Raw genomic sequence first — 26,707 nt, 5'->3', positions numbered from 1 at the left:
AGAGAAAGCTTTTAGCCATATGCCAAGGGGAACCTGACATTTCCTCTGCTGTTGTCTAGTCCACACCTTGGCTAGTTCATTCTGTGTTTTCATTGATATTTTTAAGGAAGTCACTTGGGGAGCAGTGGAGGTCACAGGAGGGCCTTTGGTGGGACAAGCTACAGTCTCCACTGTTGTACTTAATCTCGAGACCATAATTGATATTCATCATTTCCATCCTTTACCACTTCCATTCTCTTGACCAACCTGCCTCTAGTCCATCCCATGGTGCGATAATGCAGTCTTTTATCCCTGAGAGTATGAGTCTCAGGTTACCTGTCCTTGTAACCCAGTTACTCATCCTCCTAGATGTTGTTTCTGCAATTGCCCTTTCGCAATTGACCTCACTGAGTCCCACGGATTCCAGATATACTACTCCCAGCTCCATTACTTAGCAGCCACCCCATGTCCTCTTGGTAATTAGGATGAACTGCCCTTGCCTGCAGAGCAACTGCCTCCTCTAACTTCTGGCCTGTGAGCATGAGGAGCCAAAAATAATCAGGTGGCAGCCGAAGCTGTAGATTTAGTGGGACCCTTACTGTGTCCCCCGGTTAGAACTTTCTAAACCTTTAACTCCATAGATCCTGAAGTTGTAAAAAGAGGAAGCTCACTTTCTTACGTGTAGTGTTACAAGGCATAGTGGGGGCTTCACTCCTACTTCCACATTTCCTATCTAGCTATCAGGCACACAAAACAAACATACTAACATCTTTTAATAGTAGTAGTACCACATCTTAACTGCGTAGGGTGTCATTCCAAGTGAAAAACAGCAGCAATGGCAAACCTGGTCTACAGAGAACAGTCACCACTGAGCTTCTCACTGTCCTCCTCTTTGAGGGACACTCCTCATTGCTTCAGTGAAAGGAGTGTCTTTTGGGCCCTCCTGGGGAACATAATTAGCTGGTACTTTTTCTGGCATCACAAAATAAATACATTGTAACATGCCCACCTCTCTGAGACCTTGGAGCTCTTCTCCAATACTTTGTATAGTTCTGGCATCTCCACATCATTTATTTTAAGTCAATATTATTTCCAACCTTTAAGTAGCTATTCCAGTAGCACATTGGGATCAGCTCCAAGAGCACTTGCCAGAATGTTAAAAATTAACTCATGAAAGAACATTTTCATAGAAATAGATTATCTATTATTTGATCTTACATTCCGTCCTGGCTGATCCAGCATCTCAAGATCAATTTCTTCGAATGTTCTCAGGGTCCTACTAGTACTTACTCGCCAGGTTCTATAGTTCATTTAATTAATAATTCATTTCATCCTGCAACATAGGTCATACCCTTCTGCTCAGGTCATACTGAGAATTGACTCTAGTTGTTTGTCCAGAAGCAATGAGGGGAGATGGAAGCAGAACTTAAGAAGGCTAAGTACCGTCTTATAAAACATCCTACTTGCCCAGCCGATGGGGCTCAATGGACTTAGCATCATCCCATGGACTGTGAGGTCCTGATTCAATTCCTGGTCAGGGCACATACCCAGGTTGCGAGCTTGATCCCCAGTAGGGGGCGTGCATGAGGCAACCAATCAATGTTTCTCTCTCACATCGATGTTTCTATCTCTCTCTCTAAAAAAAAATCAATAAAAACAGTCTGAGGAATAGGGTAGACCCAGAAACACGGAAGTAGGGTACAGACTGACAACCCTCAGAAGAGGGGGGAGTGGGGGGTGGGAAGAGATAAACCACAGAACTTATATGCATGTACACATAACCAATGGACATTGACAACAAAGCCGGGGGACGGGGCAGGGGGGGGATGGGGAGGAGGGTGTCAATGGAGTAAAAAAGGAGAAACATCTGTAACAAAAATAAAATTAAATAAAAAAACAACCCATAATAAATAAATAAAGCATCCTACTGAGGTGGGGCTATTACGAGTCAAGTGGCTGTCTTCCCGCTGGAAAGTGTAAGGGCCTCTTTTTCTGAGCCAGAGTTTCAGAAGAATCTCTGGGTTCCAGACTCCTAAGAGCATCTATCCAAATATCTCCTCCTATATTTCAGGGTCCGGCTCCTTCCCAATAAGGATCCTGATTTTAGTGGAGGAGACTTGCTAGCTTTGTGAATTCAGCCTCCTTTATACCTCTGCTTCTCCTAAAATCAAACTTAGGCTGGATTTTCAGCCTAGTCTAGCCCGTAGCTAAAGGAAAGGAGGCTTATTTTGATTGTTGGTTGGAGGTCTTCAAGCTTTCATCTCAAGTCCTGAATTGAATGTTGGCTGACCAAGTCTGTAATTTTTTTCCCCTCTACAGAAGTTCTTTGGAGATTAAGTAACTCCATAATCCCATATCTTTTAAACACAAGAGCAGTAGAATTTCTCTCTACCTATATTCTGTCCCTGATAGGAGTCTTAATAATGGGGCTACATCTGGCCAGCGATTAGTCCCACCACATTATGCGCCAGCAAGGGGATCCTTGCTACCACCTGGTGGATGATTTGTTTCAAGAAATTGGCAGGTATTGAGGAGCTGCTTCCTGGGCCATCTCTGTCCTAACTGAGGTTGGGCTTGGGCTCCCCCATAATACCCTGAAACAAGAATATCAGGCGGCACCAGCGAAGGAGTGGGGAAGTGAGGGTGGAAGGAAAGGAAGCTAATGAAACATGAGTCAGATGGAAGGTTTCCCACAGGAACCAGGGACTTCATACCACTGGGAAGTTCTGAGACATTGCATAGCACACGCCTCAGAACTGTCTTTCCTGAGGGACAAAAAAAAACCTCAAGTATTCATCCCACAATTCCTGCTATCAGCGGTTGAGGGCTGCTCCTGGAGAAGTTAGCTCCCTGGCACCCTGGTTTGAGTGCCTCAGGGGTCAAGTGCTCCAGAGATCAGAGAATGCCCTCACGGGAAAGGTCACACTTATAATAGGAAGCTGTGTGGTTGGTGCTTATGAAAGCAGTGAATGCCAAAATAATATGGGTAGAACACACCAAAACATCTGTTACGAAAGATAAAGCTCCTGTGAGTATATGAAGAACATCTCTGGAAAATAACGCCATTATAAAGTAGTAGCCACCTGCAGCATATCAGCAGCATAGCCCTTGTGTAAAGTAGGGTACTGCCATGCATGTTTTAGCTGCGTTTTTGTATGTTGATTGGCCTGGCACCTTTCTTTTTATTATTATTTTATTTTTGTTACAGATGTTTCTCCTTTTTTTTCCCCCATTGACACCCTCCTCCCCATCCCCCCCACCCTGTCCCTGGCTTTGTTGTTCATGTCCATCAGTTATGCGTACATGCATATAAGTTCTTTGGTTTATCTCTTCCCTCCCAGCACCAGTCCCTCTTCTGAGGGTTGTCAGTCTGTACCCTACTTCCACGTCTCTGGGTCTACCCTATTCCTCAGACTGTTATGTTCATTATATTCCACAAATAAGTGAGTGAAATTTGTCTTTTTCTGCTCGGTTTGTTTCGCTTAGGATAATACTTTCCAGGTTCCTCCATGTCATCTCAAAGGATAAGAGATCTTTCTTTCTTACAGCTGCGTAGTACTCCATTGTGTATATGTACCACTGCTTTTTTATCCATTCATCTACTGATGAACACTTGGGCTGTTTCCAGATCTTAACTATTGTAAATGGTGCTGCTCTGAACATGGGGGTACATATATTCTCTCTGACTGGTATTTCAGGCTTCTTAGGGTATATTCCTAGGAGTGGGATCACTGGGTCAAGTGGCCTGGCACCTTTCTTGATCGGAATATATGAGGATGTATTTCTTTGCTTACCCGAAGAAATTTGTATACAATACTTTCTTGGCCTACATGTCTATATGAACAGTAGATACAGAGGGACTAGACTCATTCCAGTTTTAATAGAGCCCAGCAGTCCCTTTAAATGCACATTTCCCATCTCCTGTTTGAAACAGAATTTTAGAAATGAGTCTTGAGAACCACGAAAACAGTCAAAAAGAAAAAAAGTTCACAATACTAAGAAACTCGAAGCACTTTCAGAAATAAGAAAACAGCGTCTGTTAATGTTTTATTTTTCACGAGTGAAAATATATACAATATATTTTACATGTACAGAGTCCCACAGCGTGAGTCAGAAAAAGCTAACAGCAGGGGGCAGATCTTTTTCGTACATTTTTCAGTTGGACCAACACTCAGGACGTGGCGAGTGACAACAGCCTGTGTACATGACCAAGAAGCTCGGTCAGAGAAGACTCGTATGTCTGTTGGGAATGGGGGTCCTCTCTGGAGAAATGACCATTTCTACTAAAGAGGCCAGTCAGAGTAGCAGAGACTGTACTGAAATCTGGGCAGAGATACCAGTGGCAAAGCAAAAGCCAACGCTGAACCCGCCAGCCAGTCTGCTCTGCTCCCCCTCCTCCTTAACACCTGAGGCCTTGGGTGATTCAAAGGAGCAAATACCAGGGCCCACTCTGGCCCTGCAGAATTGTGGTCAGCTACAAAACGGAATTTCTTAACAGACTAAGTATCTTAAATGCTTGTAAACATGGTGCTGATGCTGGGGAAAACACAAAAAGAACATCTGCTATTTCTCTCGTATAGGAAAGATACAGGCATGAGCTTTGGCTTGCCACGTGTGTGTTCCTATCAGACATTTACCCCAAAGGGTAACAATCGAGGCACAATGGATGAGATAACGGGACAACTCCCATCACATGGCAGCAAAGACGCCCACTACGATTTGGCACAGCTGGAGCAGCTGGCAACCCTGGGCGCCGGGAGATGGGGCTTCACGATGTCAGGCTCGATGGACTCCATCAGGTCGCACTCGTTGGCAAGGATGTGCTTGACCAGGCATCGGGAGGCCTCGTCGATGTTTATGTTCTCCTAAAGGGGAAAACAAAACAAAACAGCTCTTCTTATTCAATCATCTACATAAAGCTGGAGCAGAGGCCTACGGCAGTGTTTCCGGCGATTCACTGAAACATCCCTTCCTGTACCTTACCCATGAATCCTCTTGCTAGTCCCCTCATTTTCATTTCTTCCTTCAAAGAACTTTACTTTTCAGGCCTTCACAGAGGTAAAAATATTTATTTTGTTTTGTCACATAGGAGAAATAGTTCTGTAGGCTCACCTAGTAGGTTGGATTTAAGTTAGAGGGCAATTTTTTTTTTCACATGCTCTTACATGATCACATATTGCAAAATATTTTCAGTGTACTGAACACAAAATCATCTTCAGTAAAGTCACATTTGACTGTTTTTATCACAATTTTCAGAACTCCTCTGATGTGTTTCCTCACAGTCAATGTGAAGCGACAAGGACTTCCTCACCAAGTCATTTTACCACAAAACCTTGCTGTCCAACTTAAGCGTAACAATTTATTTTCATTTTCGTAGGTATATCCAAGTTGCGGATATATTTTGAGATCACTGAATGAAGTCATATTACATGGAAAATGTAAGAGGTAGTGTAGTGATGGTTTCCAAATGGTATTTAGGGCTAATGCCTAACAGCATTAGATGAAAATATTCATTAGCATGTTCTCTATTCTTCAAGCTCCACCCCGAGTTCACCTGCTATGAAAGCTGAAGGTAACTTTTCAAGTTCCAGGCAACAAACAGCCTGGTTATTTTCTCCCCCTTACAGAGCCTAAACAAGAATGCTTCTGGAGGGTTCTACATCTAAAACAAGGTTGTGCTTGTTTGTGATGTTGTTCTTACTGTTTTTTCAGGAGACAAGAATCCATGTCTCTGAGTCTCTACTTTCCCATCTGTACAATCATTCTGATGACAATACTTATCCAATAAAACATCGCTCCCTTCACTGGGTGTAGTGATCATGGGTGCTTTCACTGTGAACGTGTTATGTACTTTATATACACAATCTTTTAAAATCCCAGGATTTGCCCAGCTGGTGTGGCTCAGTGGTTGAGCGTCGATCCATGCACCAAAAGGTCACCAATTTGCTTCCTGGTCAGGGCACATGCCCAGGTTGTGGGCCCCATCCCCAGTGGGGGGCATGCAGGAGGTGGACAATCGATGTTCTCTCATGGATGTTTCTCTCTCTCTCATTCCTTTCTCTAAAAGCAATAAAGAAAAAATAAAAATAAAATAAAATCCTAGAATTTGTTTTCTGTTCTTAGTGAATTTCTTGGTGAGGTGGAGTGGAGGGGCCTATCTACCTTCAGCTCAAGTGTCTGCCTCACACAGTGGTAGCTGGTCCATAGAGAACAGCTTACTTCTGCCACCTGCTCCGCTGTGTGGGTTCCTTTGCCTTCAAGTCACTGCCCATACTTGGCATGCCTTCTGACACTCCTCCTCTTCCTGGTGTCATGCCCAGGTGTCACACTTCAACTACTTGTTCACAGGCAGTTGTCTGACCAAGGTAAGGATATACCCAGCGCAATGCTTTGCTCTTTAATCCAGCCACTTGTCTATGTGACCATCTGGGAGCCAGGGCCAGCTCCTCTCATGTCTCAGATTCAAGGAAAGTGAGGATGTGCATGTAGCCGGACATAGCCTTCCAGACCTTGGCTTCCTAGGCCAGCAAAGCTCCCCAAATAAGCCCCACAGTTGGGTGTTTATGGAGTGCTTGCCCACCCATCACTAAACAATACTTTGGTTCCCATTTGAGTACTGCTTGTATGTTGGGAAAGGAGGCAATCAAATAAATCCCTTTTCAAATGCCAAACATGAGATATCATACCTATGAGAGGAAAAAACTGAAGTTTAGAGAGATTAAGAGACTTCCCAAAGATCACACAGTGGGTGGGTTGGAGGGCCAGAACTCAGACCCGTCTTCTTGACATCAAAGCTTGAGTCTTACTAAGCTATATTCCTTTTGAAGATTGTTTCAAAGATCAAGTACAATAACAAATAAAAGTTTTTACCACAGCATTAGGCCCAAAAGATGCTATATGAATCTTAGTTCCTTTCTCCTTCATATGTTAAGAGAAAAGTATATTTCTATGACAGGAAAATCTAGTTTTAAGCATTAAAAAGGGCCCTCCTTCATAGTAGTGAAGTTGGATTCACAGTCGTATTTTTAAGTTTCTTACTTAATTTATGTTTTAAGTCATTTTATTTTCTTGTATTTCTTTTTTTTTAATTAATTAATTTATTTTTGTTACAGATGTTTCTCCTTTTTTCCCCACTGATTCCCCCCATCCCTCCCTCCCTGCCCTGTCCCCAGCTTTGTTGTCCATGTCCATTGTTCATGCATACATGCATATAACTTCTGTGGTTTATTTCTCCCCACCACTCTCTTCTGGGGATTGTAGTCTGTGCCCCACTTCCACGTCTCTGGAACTACCCCATTCCTCAGACTGTTATGTTCATTATATTCTACAAATAAGTGAGATCATATGATACTTGTCTTTCTCTGTTTGGCTTGTTTCACTTAGGATAATACTATCTAGCTCCCTCCATGTCATCTCAAAGGATACGAGATCTTTCTTTCTTACAGCTGCATAGTACTCCACAGCTTTTTTATCCATTTGTCTACTGATGGACAATAGGGCAGCTACAAACATTGGGTGCATATATTTTTCCTGAGTGGTGTTTCAGGCTTCTTAGGATATATTCCTAGAAGCAGGATCACTGGGTCAAATGGCAGTTCAATTTTTAATTTTTTGAGGTAACACCAGATTGTTTTCCATAGTGGCTGCATCCATCTGCATTCCCACCAGCAGTGTACTAGAGTCCCCTTTTCTCCACAATCTCACCAATCATCACACCTGTTTGATGATTCGTTAATGGCAGCCATTCTGACAGGTGTGAGGTGATACCTCATTTTTGTTTTAATTTGCATCTCTCTGATGATTAGTGATGATGAGCATTTCTTCATATGTCTCTTAGCCATTTGTATGTCCTGTTTGGAGAGGTGTCTATTCAGCTCCTCTGCCCATTTTTACTTGGGTTCTTTGTCTTCCTTTTGTTGAGTTGTATGAGCACTCTCTATATATATTGGAAATTAACCCCTTATCTGTAATATCATTGGCAACTATGCTCTCTCATACAGTGGGATGTCTTTCCATTTTGATGATTATTTCTTTTGCTGTGCAGAAGCTTTTGAGTTTGATGTAGTCCCATGTGTTCAGTTTCTCCTCTGTTTCTATTGCCTTAAATAATGTATCAGTGAAAATTCTGCTGCGTATGATGTCTGAAATTTTGTTGCCTACATTTTCTTCTAGGATTTTAATGGATTCATGAGTCACATTTAAGTGTTTTATCCATTTTGAGTTGATTCTTGTATATGGTGTAAGTTGATGGTCCAGTTTCATTTTTTTGCATGTAGCTGTCCAACTTTCCCAACATCATTTATTAAAGAGGCTGTCTTTACTCCACTGTAGCTCTTGCCACCTTTGTCAAATATTAATTGAGCATATTGTTTGGGTCCATTTCTGGGTTCTCTATTCTATTCCATTGATCTATCTGCTGTTCTTGTGCCAGTACAAGGCTGTTTTATTACAGTGGCTTTGTAGTATAATCTGAAATCTGGAAATGTGATCCCTCCAACTTTGTTCTTCTTTTTCAAGATGGCTGTGCCTATTAGGGGTCTTTTTGGTTCCATATGAACTTTTGAAGTATTTGTTCTAATTCTGTGAAGTATGTCGTTGCTATTTTGATGGGAATTGCATTGAAGCTATAGATTTGGGTAGTATGGACATTTTTATGACGTTAAGTCTTCCAATTCATGAACAAGGTATGTGCTACTTTTTTATATCTTGTTCTATTTCTTTTTTCAATGACCTGAAGTTTTCTGCGAATAGGTCCTTTATTTTCTTGGTTAAGTTTTCCTAGGTATCTTAACTTTCTTTGCCTCAATGGTAAATGGGATTGTTTTTTTTTTTTTGTTTCTCTTTCTGTGAATTCATCATTGGTGTATAAGAATGCCATCGATTTCTTGACATTAATTTTGTATCCTGCTACTTTGCCAAATTCATTTATTGAGTCTAGTAAATTTTTGATGGAGACTTTGGGGTTTTCTACCTATAGTATCATGTCATCTGTGAATAATGACAGTTTCACTTCCTCCTGTCCAGTTTGGATCTCTTTTATTTTTTCATCCTGTCTGATTGCTGTGGCTAAGACTTCCAGTACTATGTTAAATAAGAGTGGCATAAGTGGGCATCCTTGTCTTGTTCCGGTTCTTAAGGGAAATGCCTTTAGTTTTTGCCCACTGAGTATGATGTTGGCTGTAGGCCTTTCATATATGGTCTTTATTTTCTTGTGATATGATCCCTTTATTCCCACATTGCTGAGCATTTTTATTAGAAATGGGTGCGGGATTTTGTCAAATGCTTTTTCAGTATCTACTGATATGATCATATTATTTTTATCTTTGATTTTGTTTATGTGGTGTATCACAGGTATTGATTTGTGAATATTGTACCAGCGTTGCATCACTGGGATGAATCCCACTTGGTCATGGTAAATAACAATTTCTTTTTTTGTTATTGGTCTGTTTAAGTTTTCTATCTCTTGCTGGTTCAGTTTTGGGAGACTATGCCTCTAGAAATTTGTCTATTTCACTTAGATTGTTGAATTTGTTGCCATATAATTGTTCACAATATTTGTTAACAATCCTTTGTATTTCTGTGGTGTCAGTTATTATTTCTCCTCTTTCCTTTCTGATTTTGTGTATTTGGGTTCGCTCTCTTTGTTTCTTGGTGAGTCTAGCTAAGGGTCCATCAATCTTGTTTATCTTTTCAAAGAACCAGCTCTTTGTTTCATTTATCCTTTGAATTGTTTGTTTTTTGGTTTTTTTTTTTTTTTTTGGTCTCCATGTCATTTATTTCTGCTCTGATCTATACTATTTCCTTCCTTCTACTTGCTCTAGGGTTTTCTTTTTGTTTGCTTTCTAGTTCTTTAAGTTGTGAAGTTAGATAGTCTATTAGAATTTTTTCTTGTTTCTTGAGGTAGGCAAGTAGTGCTATGAACTTCCTTCTCAAAACTGCTTTCGCCACATCCCATATATTTTGTGTTGTTGTGTGTTCATTTTCATTGGTTTCCCGTAAGTTTTTAATATCTTCCTTGATCTCTATGGTAATCCATTTATTGTTCAATAACATGTTATTTAGCCTCCATGTTTTCAAATATCTTTCCATGTTCTTATTGCAATTGATTTCTAGTTTCATGCCATAGTGATCTGAGAAGGTGCTTGATATGATTTCAATCTTCTTGAACTTGTACAGACTTAGTTTGTACCCTAATATGTGGTCTATCTTTGAGAATGTCCCATGTGAAGAGATAGAAAACTTGAACAGACCAATCACAACAAAAGAAATTGAAGATGTCATCAAGACTCTCCCAGCAAACAAGAGCCTAGTTCTGGATGGCTTCATGGGGGAGTTTTACCGAACATTCAAAGAAGAACTAACACCCATTCTCTTCAAACTATTTCAAAAAATTCAAGAAGAAGGAAGACTTCCAAACTTGTTTTATGAGGCCAGCAAAATTCTAATTCCAAAACCAGAAGAAGACATTACAAAGAAAGAAAACTAGAGGCCAATATCCCTGATGAACATAGACGCCAAAATCTTGAACAAAATACTAGCAAATAAAATCCAGCAACACATCAAAAAAATTATTCACCATGACCAAGTGGGATTCATCCCAGTGATGCAAGGCTGGTACAATATTCACAAATCAATACCTGTGATACACCACATAAACAAAATGAAGAATAGAAACCACATGATCATATCAACAGATGCTGAAAAAGCCTTCGACAAAATCCAGCATCCCTTTCTGATAAAAATGCTCAGCAATGTGGGAATAGAGGGATCATATATCAAAATATTAAAGCCATATATGAAAGACCTACAGCCAACATCATACTCAGTGGGCAAAAACTAAAGGCATTTCCCTTAAGAACTGGAACAAGACAAGGATGCCCACTTATGCCACTCTTATTTAACATAGTACTGGAAGTCTTAGCCACAGCAATCAGACAGGATAAAGAAATAAAAGGGATCCAAATTGGACAGGAGGAAGTGAAACTGTCATTATTCACAGATGACATGATACTGTACATAGAAAATCCCAAAGACTCCATCAAAAATTTACTAGACTTAATAAATGAATTTGGCAAAGTAGCAGGATACAAAATTAATGTCAAGAAATCGACGGCATTCTTATACACCAATGATGAACTCACAGAAAGAGAAACTAAAAAAACAATCCCATTTACCATTGAGGCAAAAAAAAAATAAGATACCTAGGAACAAACTTAACCAAAGAAATAAAGGACCTATTCGCAGAAAACTAAAGGTCATTGAAAAAAGCAATAAAGACACAAAAAAGTAGAAGCACATACCTTGTTCATGAAATGGAAGAATTAACATCACTAAAATGTCCATACTACCCAAAGCAATCTATAGATTCAATGCAATCCCCATCAAAATACCAACTACATACTTCACAGTACTAGAACAAATACTTCAAAAGTTCATATGGAACCAAGAAAGACCCCAAAAGCTACAGCAATCTTGAAAAAGAAGAACAAAGTTGGAGGGATCACATTGCCAGATTTCAGGTTATACTACAAAACCACTGTAACCAAAACATCCTGTTACTGGCACAAGAGCAGGCATATGAACCAGTGGAACAGACCAGAGCACCCAGAAATGGACCCAAGGCCATATGCTCAAGTAATATTTGGCAAAGGTGGCAAGAGCTACAGTGGAATAAAGACAGCCTCTTTAATAAATGGTGTTGGGAAAGTTGGACAGCTACATGCAAAAAAATGAAACTGGACCATCAACTTACACCATATGCAAGAATCAACTCAAAATGGATAAAACACTTAAATGTGGCTCATGAATCCATTAAAATCCTAGAAGAAAATGTAGGCAACAAAATTTCAGACATCATACGCAGCAGAATTTTCACTGATACATCACCTAAAGCAACAGAAACAGAGGAGAAACTGAACACATGGGACTACATCAAACTCAAAAGCTTCTGCACAGCAAAAGAAACAACCATCAAAATGGAAAGGCAACCCACTGTATGAGAGAGCATAGTTGCCAATGATATTACAGATAAGGGGTTAATTTCCAATATATATAGAGTGCTCATACAACTTAACAAAAGGAAGACAAAGAACCCAATTAAAAAATGGGTAGAGGAACTCAATAGACACCTTTCCAAACAGGACATACAAATGGCTAAGAGACATTTGAAGAAATGCTCAGCATCACTAGTCATCAGAGATGCAAATTAAAACAACAATGAGGTATCACCTCACACCTGTCAGAATGGCCGCCATTAACAAATCATCAAACAGGTGTGATGATTGGTGAGGTTGTGGAGAAAAGTGTACTCTGGCACACTGCTGGTGGGAATGCAGGTGGATGCAGCCACTATGGAAAACAATCTGGTGTTACCTCAAAAAATTAAAAATTGAACTGCCATTTGACCCAGAGATCCCACTTTTAGGAATATACCCTAAGAAACCTGAAACACCACTCAGAAAAAGTATATGTACCCCCATGTTTGTAGCAGCACTATTTACAATAGCTAAGATCTGGAAACTAATTACCGCAGTCCTTTTAGCATATCTTGCAGTGCTGGTTTGGTGCTAATATATTTCCTTAGCCTTTTTTTTTTCCCCTCTGAGAAGCTCTTTATTTGACCTTCTATTTTGAATGATAGTCTTGCTGGATAGAGTAGTCTTGGATTCAGATCCTTGTTTTTCATGACCTTGATTACCTCATGCCATTCTCTTCTGGCCTGTAGTGTTTCTTGTGAGAAGTCAGCTGAGAGCCTTATGGGGTTTCCTTTGTAGGTAACCTGTTGCTTATCTCTTGCTGCCTTTAGGATTCTCTGTTTGTCTTTATCTTTTGGCATTTTAATTACTGTGTCTTGGTGTGGGCCTGTTTGGGTTCTTCTTACTTGGGGCTCTCTGTGCTTTGGGAACATGAATGCCTTCTTCCTTCACCAAGTTAGTAAAGTTTTCTGTCACTATTTCTTCAAGTATATTCTCTAGCCCTTGCCCATTTTATTCCTCTTTGGGGACTCCTATGATGCGAATGTTACATTTCCAGTTGTCCCACAATCCTCTTATGCTGTCTTCCTGTTTTTTTAAATTGTTTTTTTTTCCTTTTGGTTTTCTGATTGGTTGATTTTTTTCCTACCCTGTCTTCTAATTCACTGAGTTGGTCCTCAGCTTCCTCTACTCTGCTGGTTAGTCCTTGCAATGTGTTCTTTATTTCTGCTATGTCATTCTTCATTTCCACTTGGTTGGTTTTCAATGTTTCTATTATCTTTGCTCATGGTGCTGATGTTCTTACTCATGCTGTTGAGCTTCCTCCAGATCATGGCTCTGAACTCTACCTCTGATATTTTGCTTAGCTGAATTTCATTGATCTCATCTTCAATAGAGTTCTCTTGTTCTTTCATTTGGGATTTGTTTCTTTCTTTCATTATTTTGGCTATCTCAGTGGGTTTTGGAGCCTGCCATATTTTCCCTGTGGGTGTTGGTGTTCTGCTGTTTGTGGCTCCCTCTACTGGGTTTGCATGAGCCTGCGTGGGCCCATGTTAAACACCACTGTCAAGTCTTACTTTCCGGGGTAGACGTGCAAGGCCAGGAAAGGTTCAGTTATCCTCTAGCTTTTTCCTGGAGGTTAGTAGTCTCAGTTTCTCAGTGCCTTGGAATGTAGCCCTGGTGTTCTGCATAAGAGGATTTCCAGAGTGTGGGATAGATGCTGGTTGTTAATGAGCATCAATTTGCATTTGTTTCCCTCACCTGGGAAAGCCTGAATCTCTGTTAGGAGTGGCTAGGATGCGGGGAGGGGCAGCTGCTTTTCCGCACAGCTCTGGGAAGGAGCATACTGGCCACCGTCCTTTGTGGCCACAACTCAGCAAAAACTCTGAGTGCCCTCCAAATCCCAGGTGTTCTCACAGAGATCCAGTGCAGTCTGCCCTGCCTCTGCCATAGCCCCCAGGTGAGTGTCTGTGACTATTTTAGAGCTGAATCCTGGCTCTCTGCACTGTGGAGTGGGCTTGGTCTTTATTCCCCAACGGTGCTCCTCACAGTTAAGACTACTGCTGTCCATGGGCTTCCAGCCCACCACCCTCTCTCGCCTCTGTAGATCCTACCAGTATCCCTGGCTATATGGTCCTGTCCTGCTGCTTTCTTGTTGCTTTTTTCTGAGGATTTGTCTTTATTTTAGTTGTCATTCCCGTTTGGTCCCGGGAGATCGTCTGTGTAGCTTCCATTCACTCCACCTCCACTTCACATCCTCCTGCAGTCTTATTTTTTAAACACCCACTCACATACTGACATGCCAGTTTTTTTCATTAATATGCAAAGTCGCAAAATCTAATAATGAGGAGAGTGAAATGCTTGTGTGGACAACTCAATAAAAATCCATCATCATTATGAGAAAAACAACTAAAACCTAAACCCAATTAGTGGCAGGCTGGCCAGATCATTTTAGTAAAAGGTAAGATGAAGCTGATGAAATTGTTTGTGAAGTCTCACACCTGTGGTAAGGGCTAGTCAGTGTCAGGACTAGGAAGAGCGACCCTGTCTAGTCCCATCACAACCAAGGGGTGACAATGCCTGCTTTTATTTTTATTTTTTAAATTTTTATTTATTTATTTTTATTCTCACCCGAGGACATTTTTCCATTTTTTGTTCAGGTACAGTGGGAGGGAGAGAGTGGAAGAGAGAGAGAGGGAAACATCGATGTGAAAGGGACACATCGAGTGGCTGCCACCCGCACAACCGACCAGGGCCGGGGACAAACTGCAACCGAGGTACGCGCCCTTAGCGGGAACCGAACCCGGGTCTCTCAGGACCGCAGGCCGATGCTCTAACCGCTGAACTAAACCAGCCAGGGCCTGCTTTTATTTTTTTAATATTTTCCTTTTTTTAAATCATACTTGACAGTATTACAAATATTCCCACTTTTTTCCCCCTCATTGCCTGCCTCTACCCAGTTCCTACCCCACCCAAGGCCTTCACCACCCTATTGTCTGTGTCCATGAGCAATGCATATATGCAGATAAGTTTCCCGTATTTTTTAAAAATTTATTTATTTATTTATTCATTTATTTATTTATTTTTATCCTCATCCAAGGATATTTTTCTATTTATCTTCTGTTAGAGTGGGAGGGAGGGATGGAGAGAGAGAGAGAGAGATCAACATGAGAGGGACACATCAACTGGTTGCCTCCTGCACGACCCCAACCAGGGCTGGGGATCAACCGCAACCAAGGTATGTGCCCTTGACTGGAATCAAACCTGCGACTCATTGGTCCATGGTCCAACACTCTAACCACAGAGCCACACCGTCCAGGGGTATAAGTTGTCTACTTTTAGACTGCATGTAGGAACCAAGTGGCAGTTCATGGTGATAGAGCCACATCTAGTTATGCAATTAACATTATTTAGATTTCCACTAAGTACTAGACATAGAAAGTTAAACACAATAAAACAAGTTCTGTCCTTGACTGAGTTTATCCACTAGCAAGTTTTACATCAACAGCAAGGGCATACATCTGGAAACAGCATCTTCAGCCAGATCATTATAGAGGCCTGAATGCCAAGTCAGCCAGGTAGTCATTGTGGCTGTTTTGCAGGTGTAGTGTCAATAAACACAATACAATACAAGTCCACTACCAGACAAAACTATACAGATACTTAGCACTCTGATCATTCAATCTATCAGCACCTATTTAGTAAATACTGATCATGTGTACCATGGTGCTGATTGCTGGGGCATACCGATTTCAGATCAGAGATTTCAAGAGGAAGCCAGAAAGAAGAGTAAACCCATTATATACCACTATATTGACCACACACAAACAAAAAAAGCCATAACGTATGGTGTTTGGAGCACAGACTTGAGGCCAGACTCTTATCTCAGCTCCTCCACTTTCTGGTTGTTTAACCTTGGAAATATTCCTTGTCTCAGTTTGCTCATCTGTAAAAAGGGAACTTTGAGGTTTATTTTATAGGTGATTATAAGTTAATAATGTTAATACTTAGCACATGTGAAATGCTTACACGAATATCTGGACAGGGACAGAGAAGACACATTCAACGAATGTCATCTATATATTCTTCTCATTCAATCATCAGAACACGGTAATGTGTGTGTTCTACTCCATTTTGCAGCTGAGGACACGGAGACTGGGAAGGGGTAAGTGGCTGGGCCCAGGACACACAGCAGGAAGTGAGCCCAGTGAGAAGGGTCAACACTAATATTCACCATCCGCTTACTACACAAAGCAAGGTCTATAGTGTTTAGGGCAAAGGCTTTGGGCCAGACCCTGTCTCAGCTCCCCCAAGAAAATATTTCCCCAAATAAAAAAAAAAGAACAGCATGGGCAGGGCACACGTTTCCAACACAAACAAGGCAGGAACATGTAGTCAGGGCCTCAGGCCAGGCTGGTTCCTATTGCTGGCTCTTCTACACACCACTGAAGTCACAGCCAAGCGCCTACACTAGGAGAAGGGCTAGCAACACAGAGTAAACTTCTCACCCCCCTTCTGTCCGAGGCCAGCAGGGTTTCTCAAGCCCTGCCTGACAGAACTGCAGGTTCAGACTTTTGGGTGGGCAATATAATTGACTGAGCTGCTGGGCACCCAGGTAGACACAGCCAAGCACACAATTTGTAGGTGATGGTGAAGAAACAGAACTGCTGACTTAAGTATGAAATACTACCTGGAATTTTAATTCACATTTATTTTAGACAGTAGTAACACCATCTCCAGGAGCATCTTTGGGTAAAAAGGAAATCCATACATTCTAGGACTTCTGAAAGAGGTACACTTGGACTGAATCTGAATGGGATTTATTTTCATACTTGCAATATGACAAGACGGTCTGTTGTGCTGACTGCTGTAGGTTGATATGTGCTCGTCTTTGTGCCTCTGCTCAGAATCCTTTCACTTATATCGATAAGCATGCCTGAGAAACAGGCTTTGAAATCCCTAATAAAGCCTTTTAGTAAAAACAAGTGGTGGTTATTATTGAGTGTCTATGCTGGGCATTTAGCAGGTGCTTTATTTATGAAATTACATTTACTTCCAACCCTCACAGAAATATGTTAAAGAGTTAATAGCCATAGTTTAAAGGAAAGGAGACTTTAACCTTTAACAAAAGTATGCCAGGAGCAGGACAAGATCTTGGTCAATCTGTCATTCCAACCAAGCCTGGCCTAATGCCTTGTATCCTGTTCACATTCATTACCTCACAGTGTCTCCCAGGAGTAAAACAGCTATTGAAATAAATTTTATTTATAAATCAGCAGGTCTCCATCCTGGCTGCATATTCAATTCACTTGGAGAGTTAAAAAACAAACAAACAAACAAAAAACCTGTTACTAGGGCTCTCCTCCCAGACATTATTATGATTTATCTGGTAGGGGGCCCAGCATGGGTATTTTTTGAGTCTCCCCTTCTTGAAATGTGCATGCAGGTTGGAGACACACACTTGTATAATTAGGTGTATCTCTAAAGAGACTCCTTTCTAGTTCAATAGTGAACTTTCTGGAAATATCACTTAATAAAGTGATTTTAAGCTGCATTGATTCTGATCTTTCTGTAGATAGAGGCATATAAATCTAACTATCTGAGGTCTTAGGTAATTGTTTTTTAATTAGCTCTTCAGAACATCTGTCTGGTGGCAAATTATTTAATCTCTGATCCCTGGTGCCAGAGTGCGAAAATATTCTCACAGAAAACTTTCACATCTGCCTAGTTAGAAGCTGGCAAAGAATTCATCCTCCCCTAATCTTTCTAAATATATCAACCTCAAACGAAACACCAAACACCAAGTGTACCAGAGGCTCTGAGGTTAGGGCACTAAATTCCTCAGCTCAGTGAGATTTTAATTAGAGCAGATGGCCCACTGGATATAACACCACTCTGAGAAGTCTTACACAGAACAAGGGTTTTAAAGTCCTCACTCTCCGATTCAGCATTTGTTTATCGAGCACATAAGTGCCAAACATTTTGCTAGTTTTCTTCTACTTTAGTTCACATTTAACATGGGGTGAGCAGAGTGGACACTTTATTTTTGTCTGCTTAGCACTTCTTCCTCATCTAATATCACTCCTCATTTCCTTGGAGTAACTGCCTCCACCCACTGCGGTCATGAGCTTCTACTGGGGCCCCTCCAAACTGAGCAACCCCCCAGCCCCATGTCTCAGAAACTGTTCTCAGGAGGTGGCATTTCACTTAATCTTCACGATAAAGCTGAGGTGTGAGGTGCTGCCCTCATTTTACACACGAGAAAAGAAGTGAGGTTCGGAGAGGTTGAATGACACACGCAGGGTCTCTGTAAGGGGCGCATCTGACTTCCAACTCCAGTCCAGGAAGCTTCCATATTTCCTCTTTTTTGTCTCCTCGCCAGCTTCTTAGGGTCTACGGTGAACGATCTGCAACTGCCCGAGTGATGGTCTGCCTGAACCCAGAGCCCATGGTTTTGCACAAGCCATTTTCTCCACGGATGGAAGAAGTGAAGACTATGGCTCATTCCAACCAGGTCCGAATGACACCTGCTCTCGGAAAGTCCCCACTTTAGTCTATGGAATATGCACTGGGAGCGAGCCATACTGTCACTGACTTCAACACAGGACAGAGTCACAAGTCAGCATGACAGGGGAAGGATGAGAAAAGTTCACAAGTAAAATCAGCTCCAAAGGTTGTGTCCCTCTGACAATACCTCCCCCATCCCCGCCATCGTCCTGCTTCCACTGTTGTCCTTTATGTACTAGATGTCCATGTCCGTTTCAAACCCTCTTTCCCCTTCTTCTCTATAGACCCAAGCCTCGTACCTCATAGCTCTCTTCTTTTATGTCTGCCCCCTCACTCCAGCCCCTGGAACCCCACTTGGGTTCAGCTTACACAGAACCTCCCAATATTAAAGAGGGAGGGAAATTGGAGATCAGTAATGCAACCTGCTCTCTCTGACACATTAGCAAATTAAGGAAACAGAGAAGGAAAGTGACTTGCCTGGCATACACAGGCCACCTCTTAGTTCCTGCCGTTCCCACACCTCTGTCCCCAGAAATATCGTCTCTTCTGAGGAGTCTTCTCTCAGGACTATGGAATATATCTTCAGTGCTCCCCAGCATTTCCTAGCTACCTGGCACTCACCAGGCTCATGACTGCCTGTTGTCTGTGTCCTTAAAGACAAGGACTGCGTCTTATATGCACAGTGCCTAGTGCATAAAGGACCCCTCGACAATATTATGCAAGACATCTGTTGATAACTTATTATATTCCAGGTACCGTTTAAGTATTTTACCTGTATTAACTGAGTGAATTCTCACAAAAATTCGGGTGAGGAAACTGAAGTACAGAGAGGTGAAACATTTTCCCAGGGTCACACAGTCAGCCAGTCAAACTGTTGGCACCTGGTTCTCCAGCCCATGCTCAGCCACTGCCCTTGCGACCGCGGACAGGTCCAGCGCTGTTGAATGGCGGAGCCGGACTCACGTCCAGACCGCTCTACCCTAGCGCGCCGTGCTCTCTGCTCTCTGCAAGAGTCTGCTGAGGGGACGAGACTTCTGCCTCCTACCCTGAGGCCCAGTGCTGTGCTTCTAACTCTCAGAAACGATGAAGCAGCAGTCCACAACATGTTGTGTGTGGCCCAACGTTGTTTATTTATTTAAAATTTTAAATGTCTACGTGGCACGTACACACTCTCTAGTTTGCCACGTACCTTAGCCGTTTGTGTGAAATTCCTGGCCTCCAAAGGACATGACTTCACCCTCCCTGCCCACATCAGGCTCGACAACATGAACACGAGGCAGACACCGTTCTCAAAGTCTTTTCTAGAGTTCACCACTCCTGGGATACATTGCTGAATCCAATACGTAATCTCCGACTTACCACTAATGACTACACAGAATCAGAAAATGCATAGACTTTACCTCTATTAACACTTGATTTTCAATACAGTGTTTTTTAAAAAATGTCTTCACTCTTAGAGTGAAACAGTACTAGAGATCCCAATAACCGGTCTTGATAAGAGAAGAAAGAATAAACATAAGCCTAAAAACTACCATTTAGCCAAACTTAATTAACTCCTATCAGTGAAGACTTAGCAGTCTTTAGTGAAAATACCTTCTTATTCATCAGTTTAAGAAGATGAATGTGGTCTGGCTGGTTTGGCTCAGCAGTTAGAGTCGGCCCACGGACCAGAGAGTCCCAGGTTTAGTTCCCGCTAAGGGCACGTACCTCGGTTGCAATTTGTCCCCCGCCCCAGGTGGGGTCATGTGGATGGGGACCAGTTGATGTGTCTCTCTCACATCAATGTTTCTCTTTCTCTCTTCCTCTCTCTCTCCCTCCTACTGTATCTGAAGATGGATGAAAAAAGAAAAAAGAAAATAAATGGCCCACCAGACACAAAATATTAACAGTAATAATTGCTAACATTTAACTTACTGTTGAGTATTTACTTACTCTGGCACTAAACCAGGTACACTTCATATATAATCTCACTGAACCCTTACTACACCCAGGGGCATGGATATCCTATTAGCCTATTTTACAGACTGGAGGATTAAGGCACATGCAGGATGAGCTACTCAGCCACACGACTGCTGGACTTCATTCAAAGTGAAGTCATATTTGAGTGCTAACTATGAGAAGAAATTATGTTCTGTGATTTATTTCTATTATGAGTAGATGCTTTCACTCTGACACCTGTGTGTGCCAAGTCTGAGAACCAACACTAGGACACTGTTGTCCCAGGAAGTAGCAGAATGTCACGGAAAGAGAACGAGTTTTGGGTCAAGCTTTAGAACTTGGTTTTGCCACTTACTGTGGGGCCAATGGCAAGTCCGAATCCTGAGCCTTCCCTGCGTCATCTGTAAAATGAAGCTAATGATAACTACATTTCACAAGACTCCCATGAGAGCTTTAGAAGTAAACACACACAGATATGAAGTACTGAGCCATCACATATAGGTCCTGGGATAAATACAAGCTCCCTTCTAGTGTCTGCTTTTCTTCATCACTGCCCTTCAGATCACTCTTCAGTGATCAACTTCCATAAGAAGTTACCTCTGACTCCCCTAGGCTGGGATAAGCACCCCTCAATTCTGGCACCTATCACTGGTTAGTATGTAATGGGCTGTTTTTTGTGTTGTTGTTTTTTTAATTCTCATCCAAGAGTATTTTTCCATTTATCTTCAGATAGAGTGGGAGGGAGGGAGAGAGAGAAACATCAATGTAAGAGAGACACATCGATTGGTTGCCTCTCACATGACCCCAACCAGGACCAGGGACCAAACCGTAACTGAGATATGTGCCCTTGACTGGAATCGAACCCGTGACTCTTTGGTCCTCGGGCCAACGCTCTAACCACTGAGCCAAACCAGCCTGGGATGTAATGGGCTTTTGTCAACCAGCATTCTCCACTGCACTGGGGCTCCTGGGGGCTCCACTGCTCCATCTTCATGTCTAGCAAATGGCCTGCAGACAGTGGGCACTGGTAAGATAAAGGGTAAGTGGCGAACAAATGAATGAAAAAATGACAAGGCCCTCAGAAGAGCAACAAGTTCAGGTTTCAACATGAAAATAATTTCCGATGTGGGTCGTTTCTACCGGGAATGAACAAGAAAACACATTCACGACAGACTTTACTTCACAAGTCAAACTACCTGTTCTTATCTTGTTCTCCAGTTATAATTTGATACCATTCTTTCTTGTTGAAATGGAAAAAAACACTGACTGAATCACTTTATAAAAATCGAGCTGAACTATGAAAGTCTTTGCAGTTCAGCAGAGCCATATTCGAGCATTGATTTTGCTCTTTTAAAAATAATTCTTTATACCCTGTTGTTCCAAAATCTATTTCAGGTGACTTATACTATTTAATAACTAGATGAATTTAGGCAAAACACTTTTCTTGGGACTCACCTATAATATAAAGATACTAGCACCCACCTGACAGAATTATGAAGATTAGAAATATTATATTTGGGGCAAAATTAGAAGTTGGGTAACATTATATATATATTTTATGACTATATATTACATATAATTATTTCAATGTTATGTCCTCTTAAGAACATTTTTTAATTATGTGTAGGTGAGAGAGAGAGGGGCATTGATGTGAGAGAGAGACATCAATTGGTTGCCTCCTGCACGCACCCTGATTGAGGATTGAACCCCCAACCTGGGTATGTGCCCTGACTGGGAATCGAACCTGCCTTTGGAGTACATTGAACATCCTTTGGAGTATGAGACCACGTTCCAACCAACTGAGCCACATCGGCCAGGGCTCCTCTTAAAAACTTTTATGAAACTGAATGATCAATTCTAGCTTGACAATTTCTCTTCAGAACTCTAATTTATCTGTTTATTATATATACAGCTGTTTTGTCATCACTTAAGCAACTCTTCAGTACAGAGTTTGAAACCCTTGTTTTTCGAGACAGCATAAATTACACTCTAGCACTATTGTTAGGAAAACACTGCTTGAGTGAAAACATACAGGAATAAGAACTATGTGTAAAAGGGGAGATGTTGATAAGAATAGACAAATCCGTTTTATAACCACCTGTTTGTATGTGGACTGTCACGATGCTAGCTAACTACCAGACCTCTGCCTCAACCCTAGAACCTGTCTCTCCCTACTGAATCCCTGGTGTCAAAGTCCAAAATTCCAGTCAGATAATAAGGTTTTTTTAAAATTATTTTTTCAATTACAGTTGACATTTAATATTATTTTACATTAGTTTCAGGTGTATCTAGCATAGTGGTTAAACAATTCTACAATTTATGCAGTGATTTTCCTGATAAATCAAGCACCCACTTCATTTGGAAGTATTTAGCTACTGACATCTAACTCACAAGGATTTCATTTGATTCTACTTTGAACATTTAGATGTAATTCAGGTATGTTTCCCAGTTTCAGAACCTGCTGGTCATCTTGGATTTTGATTGTTTGCACAGGTGATTATCTAAGAGGAAAAGAGGAGGACGCAGAGCTACCCTAGCTCTGCCCATCGCCAGGTGTGCCACCAAAGGGCACTCGCCAGAATCTCTCCCAAACTCCGTTTCTTTGCCTGGAATCTGTGACAAAAAGAATGCCAACCCATCAGGTTGTTGCGATGTGCATAAAAGGAGACGGGATATGTGAAAGAACACAGCGACAGTGTTGGCGTACAGTACGACCTGAACAGAAAACATAACACTTTGGAAACAAACAACATTGCATTAATCTTATTAAGTTATATACAAAAATGTTTTGCCCTGGTGGGGTGGCTTAGTTCAGTGGAGCATCGCTTCATGCACCAGAAAGGTTGCAGGCTCAATCTCCAGTCGGGGCGTGTGCAGGAGGCAACCAATCAATGTTTTTCTCCCACATTCATGTCTCTTGTCTCTGTCTCTGTCTCTGTCTCTGTCTCTGTCTCTCTCTCTCTCTCTCCTTTCCTCTCCCTAAAATCAATAAGCATATCCTCAGGTGAGGAATTTTTAAAAAGAATGCTGTCCTGGCTGGTTTGGCCCAGTGTTTGGAGCCTCAGCCCATGGACCAAATAGTCTCGGGTCCGATTCTGGTCAAGGGCATGTACCTCGGTTGTGGTTCATCTTGGCTCTGGTTGGGGTCATGGGGGAGGCAACCAATTGATGGGTCTCTCACGTCAATGTTTCTCTCTCTCACTCTGTCTGAAAATAAATGGAAAAAACAATGTCCTCCGGTGAGGATTTAAAAAAAAAAAGAAAAGAAAAGAATGTTTGGAGGGACAAACACACTTCTTTATTAGAGTGGGATATCTCAAAGTGGGCTCTGAAGTTTCATAAAATACAGGATAAAATTCATCTTATGGTTAAATAATTTTATGAAATATTAAGTTAAAATGATTTCAAACTGTTTATCACAAGATTCCTCAGAGTCCTAAATGCTCACCGAAGGTGGCATATGACTGAGATTCTTGCATTAAATGGAGAAGAGGTTTGGCATCCTGGGAACCAAAGCAAGATGGCAGAACCTGGAGCAGAGGGTACAGATCCGCACCAACGTGAATCAAGAAAAGGCAGATCCAGGTTGACATAGGAAGGTTGGAGGAAAATAAGCAGTTTCCCTTTGCCCCCTCTCATCTCCAAGCACAGAATGAGTTTCATAAACTTCTCTGATCACACAACACTTGCCTCCTGCTCTGTCTCACTGGGCTGGTGTTCCTCTTTGCAAAATTAGTCAACTACTGATCAGGAGTAGTGGTGGTACACATGGGAGCATTTTTGGAGGGCAGGGGAGAGGGGGGAATAGAGACAGTTATGAAGTGATTTTGTATTATACTTGTGGTTTTTTTTAACCCTTACCTCTGTGGTGCTACCCCCAATTTTACCTTTCTCCATTTTTCTGAGCCTAGCCGAAAATGAAGTTCATGTGTTTCTTTTCATATGATTTCAACAGAGTAGAGTGAGATAATATGAATAACACAGTTGGGAGAATGGGCCTGACTGGTGAGGACAAGGTCCTGATGTGTCTTCTCTGACCGGCGCCCCACCTCCAACCTGAGCTACGCAGGGCTGGGAACGCAAAGGTGCTTCCACAGCAATCCCCGCTGCTCGCTGCTATGCACGATTGCAAAGCCTTAGAAATGTACCTTCTCACTAGGAGTAGACTTCTCGAGATCAGAAGTGGCACTTTTGTGTACTTGGAGTGCTGCCAGCAACGTACACGGGGCCTGTCGGCACGTACATGCTCAAGTGATTTATGAATAAACTGTCCTATGAAAGGGAAAGGAAAATGGACTAATACCAATTAAAAATCACAACAAAAATACTGTGAGCTCGCCCTGGCTGGTTTGGCTCAGTGGTTGGAGTGTTGGCCTGCGGACCAGAGAGTCCTGGGTTTGGTTCCCACTAGGGGCATGTACCAAAACAAAAAACAAAAACAAAACAACAACAAAAATACTGTGAGCTGGTCTATGTCAAAATCTACTGTACTGAGGTTTTTAAAATTCAGGACAACTTTAGACAGAGAATTAATAGATGTGGGTCCTAGCCCAGATATTGCGACAAACCAGCTTCGTCAGATCAGGGCTTAAACAGATCAGGTCTTCTCTCTGGCCTCAGTTTCATCAGCTATGAGAGGAGAGAATTTATACTCTGCCTTTTTCCAAATGGGGTTAAAAGTGACTCTTGAGACTATCTCCAGCCCTTGACTAATGTAGTGAAACTTGTGGGAGTCCTAAGAATAATGCTCCCTTAATGGGAAAGATTTCTCACATTGAGAGTTTAAGTATAAGACGTTTATTTAGGCAATCATTTACTGCTGCAAGTGTACTCTATCAATGTGATTAGCCATAAGTTGTTGGTTGTAAAGATCAGAGACCACTGAATTGCCTAGGTCATCTGGAGGGCAGAGCTCCCAGGAGTAATGGAATGGCTGAAAGATTCGGGCCATTCCAAAAACCTCGGGAAATAAAATTAGAACCTGAAACACCATCAGGTCAGCCTCCGTGTTGCTATCTGCCCAGAAGCTTTTTATTTTTTTGTATATAAAGAGGGAGAAAACTGTCAGCAGCCTCTGAATTACATTCTCATATCTTTGCCACCCAAGTGAAAAGGTCTTTGACCCCTGCACTGGGTTGGAGAAGTCCTGGGAAGGCCTCTGATGAATCTGGCTTCGGTCACGTGTGCACACTGGAAACTAAAGCGTCTCTGAGCGCAGGAGAGAACGGTACCAGGAGGGGCTCCACTAGGTTATGTGGGCACTGTTGGCCATAGGGACTGACTTGAGAGACAGATAAGTCAATCCCTGGGAAAAATAAGAAATAAAAGAGGCTTCTTGGAGCTTAAGACTTAACCTTAGTTCTGATTTTCTGGTTGATTTTACAGAAGTCCACCTAATTAAAAAGATTGAAAATAACTTGCCAGATAAAGGGAATTCCTGCTTCAAATGTAAACTTTAAAAATCTTAACTTTTTTCCTGAGAACCATTTAAGATGTACTGCATACTTTCTTGCATTATAAAATATTATTTAGAAGACAACTTAGCTTTACTTGCTTGCCATGGGTACTCTTTTTCTCTCTTCCTATTTCTGCTGGTATAATAGATAGATAGATAGATAGATAGATAGATAGATAGATAGATAGATAGATAGATAGATGATAGATAGATACATAGATAGATACATAGATAGATAGATAGATATAGATAGATAGATGATAGATAGAGGTATATAGCTAACAAACCAGTTTGATGGGTTGACACTAATTATAAATATGGCTGCAAAGGGATAGGATGAAGTTCTTTTTAATATACATATACATATTCCTAATTAGAAGAAAACAGACTAAAATGTTAGTGAATCAACTGGTGATTTGGTTACAAATCATTTTAATTTTCTATTTTATAATTCTGGTGGCTTTCTAAGTTATTCATAAGGCATATATATTATGTTAATATTCACATTCAAAGGTGGGAAACAAATAAAATAAAAGTGATTAATTTTGAACCATGAATAGTTTATGAAGTCCTAACATCTTTTCCTTATCCCTCAAGCCCAGTCAACAGGAAAGACACAGCATATCTATAAATATTTCATGAACTGCAAAATAGAAATACATAAGAATGAATGGAAAATCATGTAGGTTTTTCTCACAGATGGAAAAAAATTCTGGAAAAAATAAGGACAGAAAGCTCAGGTACAGAAATCCTAACTATACAAGTATGAGTGACCCCACAAAAAGGAATGAGGAAAGAGATCTAAGAGAACTCAGTTTAACTACAGGAACATATCAGATAACCGTATTTAAAAATA

General features: G+C 41.4%; 1 protein-coding gene across 1 annotated transcript in view; it reads right to left on the bottom strand.

The window, feature by feature from the left end:
* Positions 1 to 4,619: 4,619 nt before the first annotated feature.
* Positions 4,620 to 26,707, bottom strand: part of RAB38 (RAB38, member RAS oncogene family) — a 60,263-nt gene continuing 38,175 nt past the window's right edge. The window contains exon 3 of the mRNA XM_036258687.1: positions 4,620 to 4,844. Coding sequence (XP_036114580.1) covers positions 4,692 to 4,844 — 153 coding nt within the window. The 3' untranslated portion in view covers positions 4,620 to 4,691. The remainder of the gene's footprint in view (positions 4,845 to 26,707) is intronic.

This window comes from Molossus molossus, unplaced genomic scaffold, assembly GCF_014108415.1.
Source record: "Molossus molossus isolate mMolMol1 unplaced genomic scaffold, mMolMol1.p scaffold_m16_p_13, whole genome shotgun sequence".
Lineage (NCBI taxonomy): Eukaryota > Metazoa > Chordata > Mammalia > Chiroptera > Molossidae > Molossus > Molossus molossus.
Note: the sequence above shows the minus strand (reverse complement) of the source record. Positions and strands in the feature narration are given on the sequence as shown.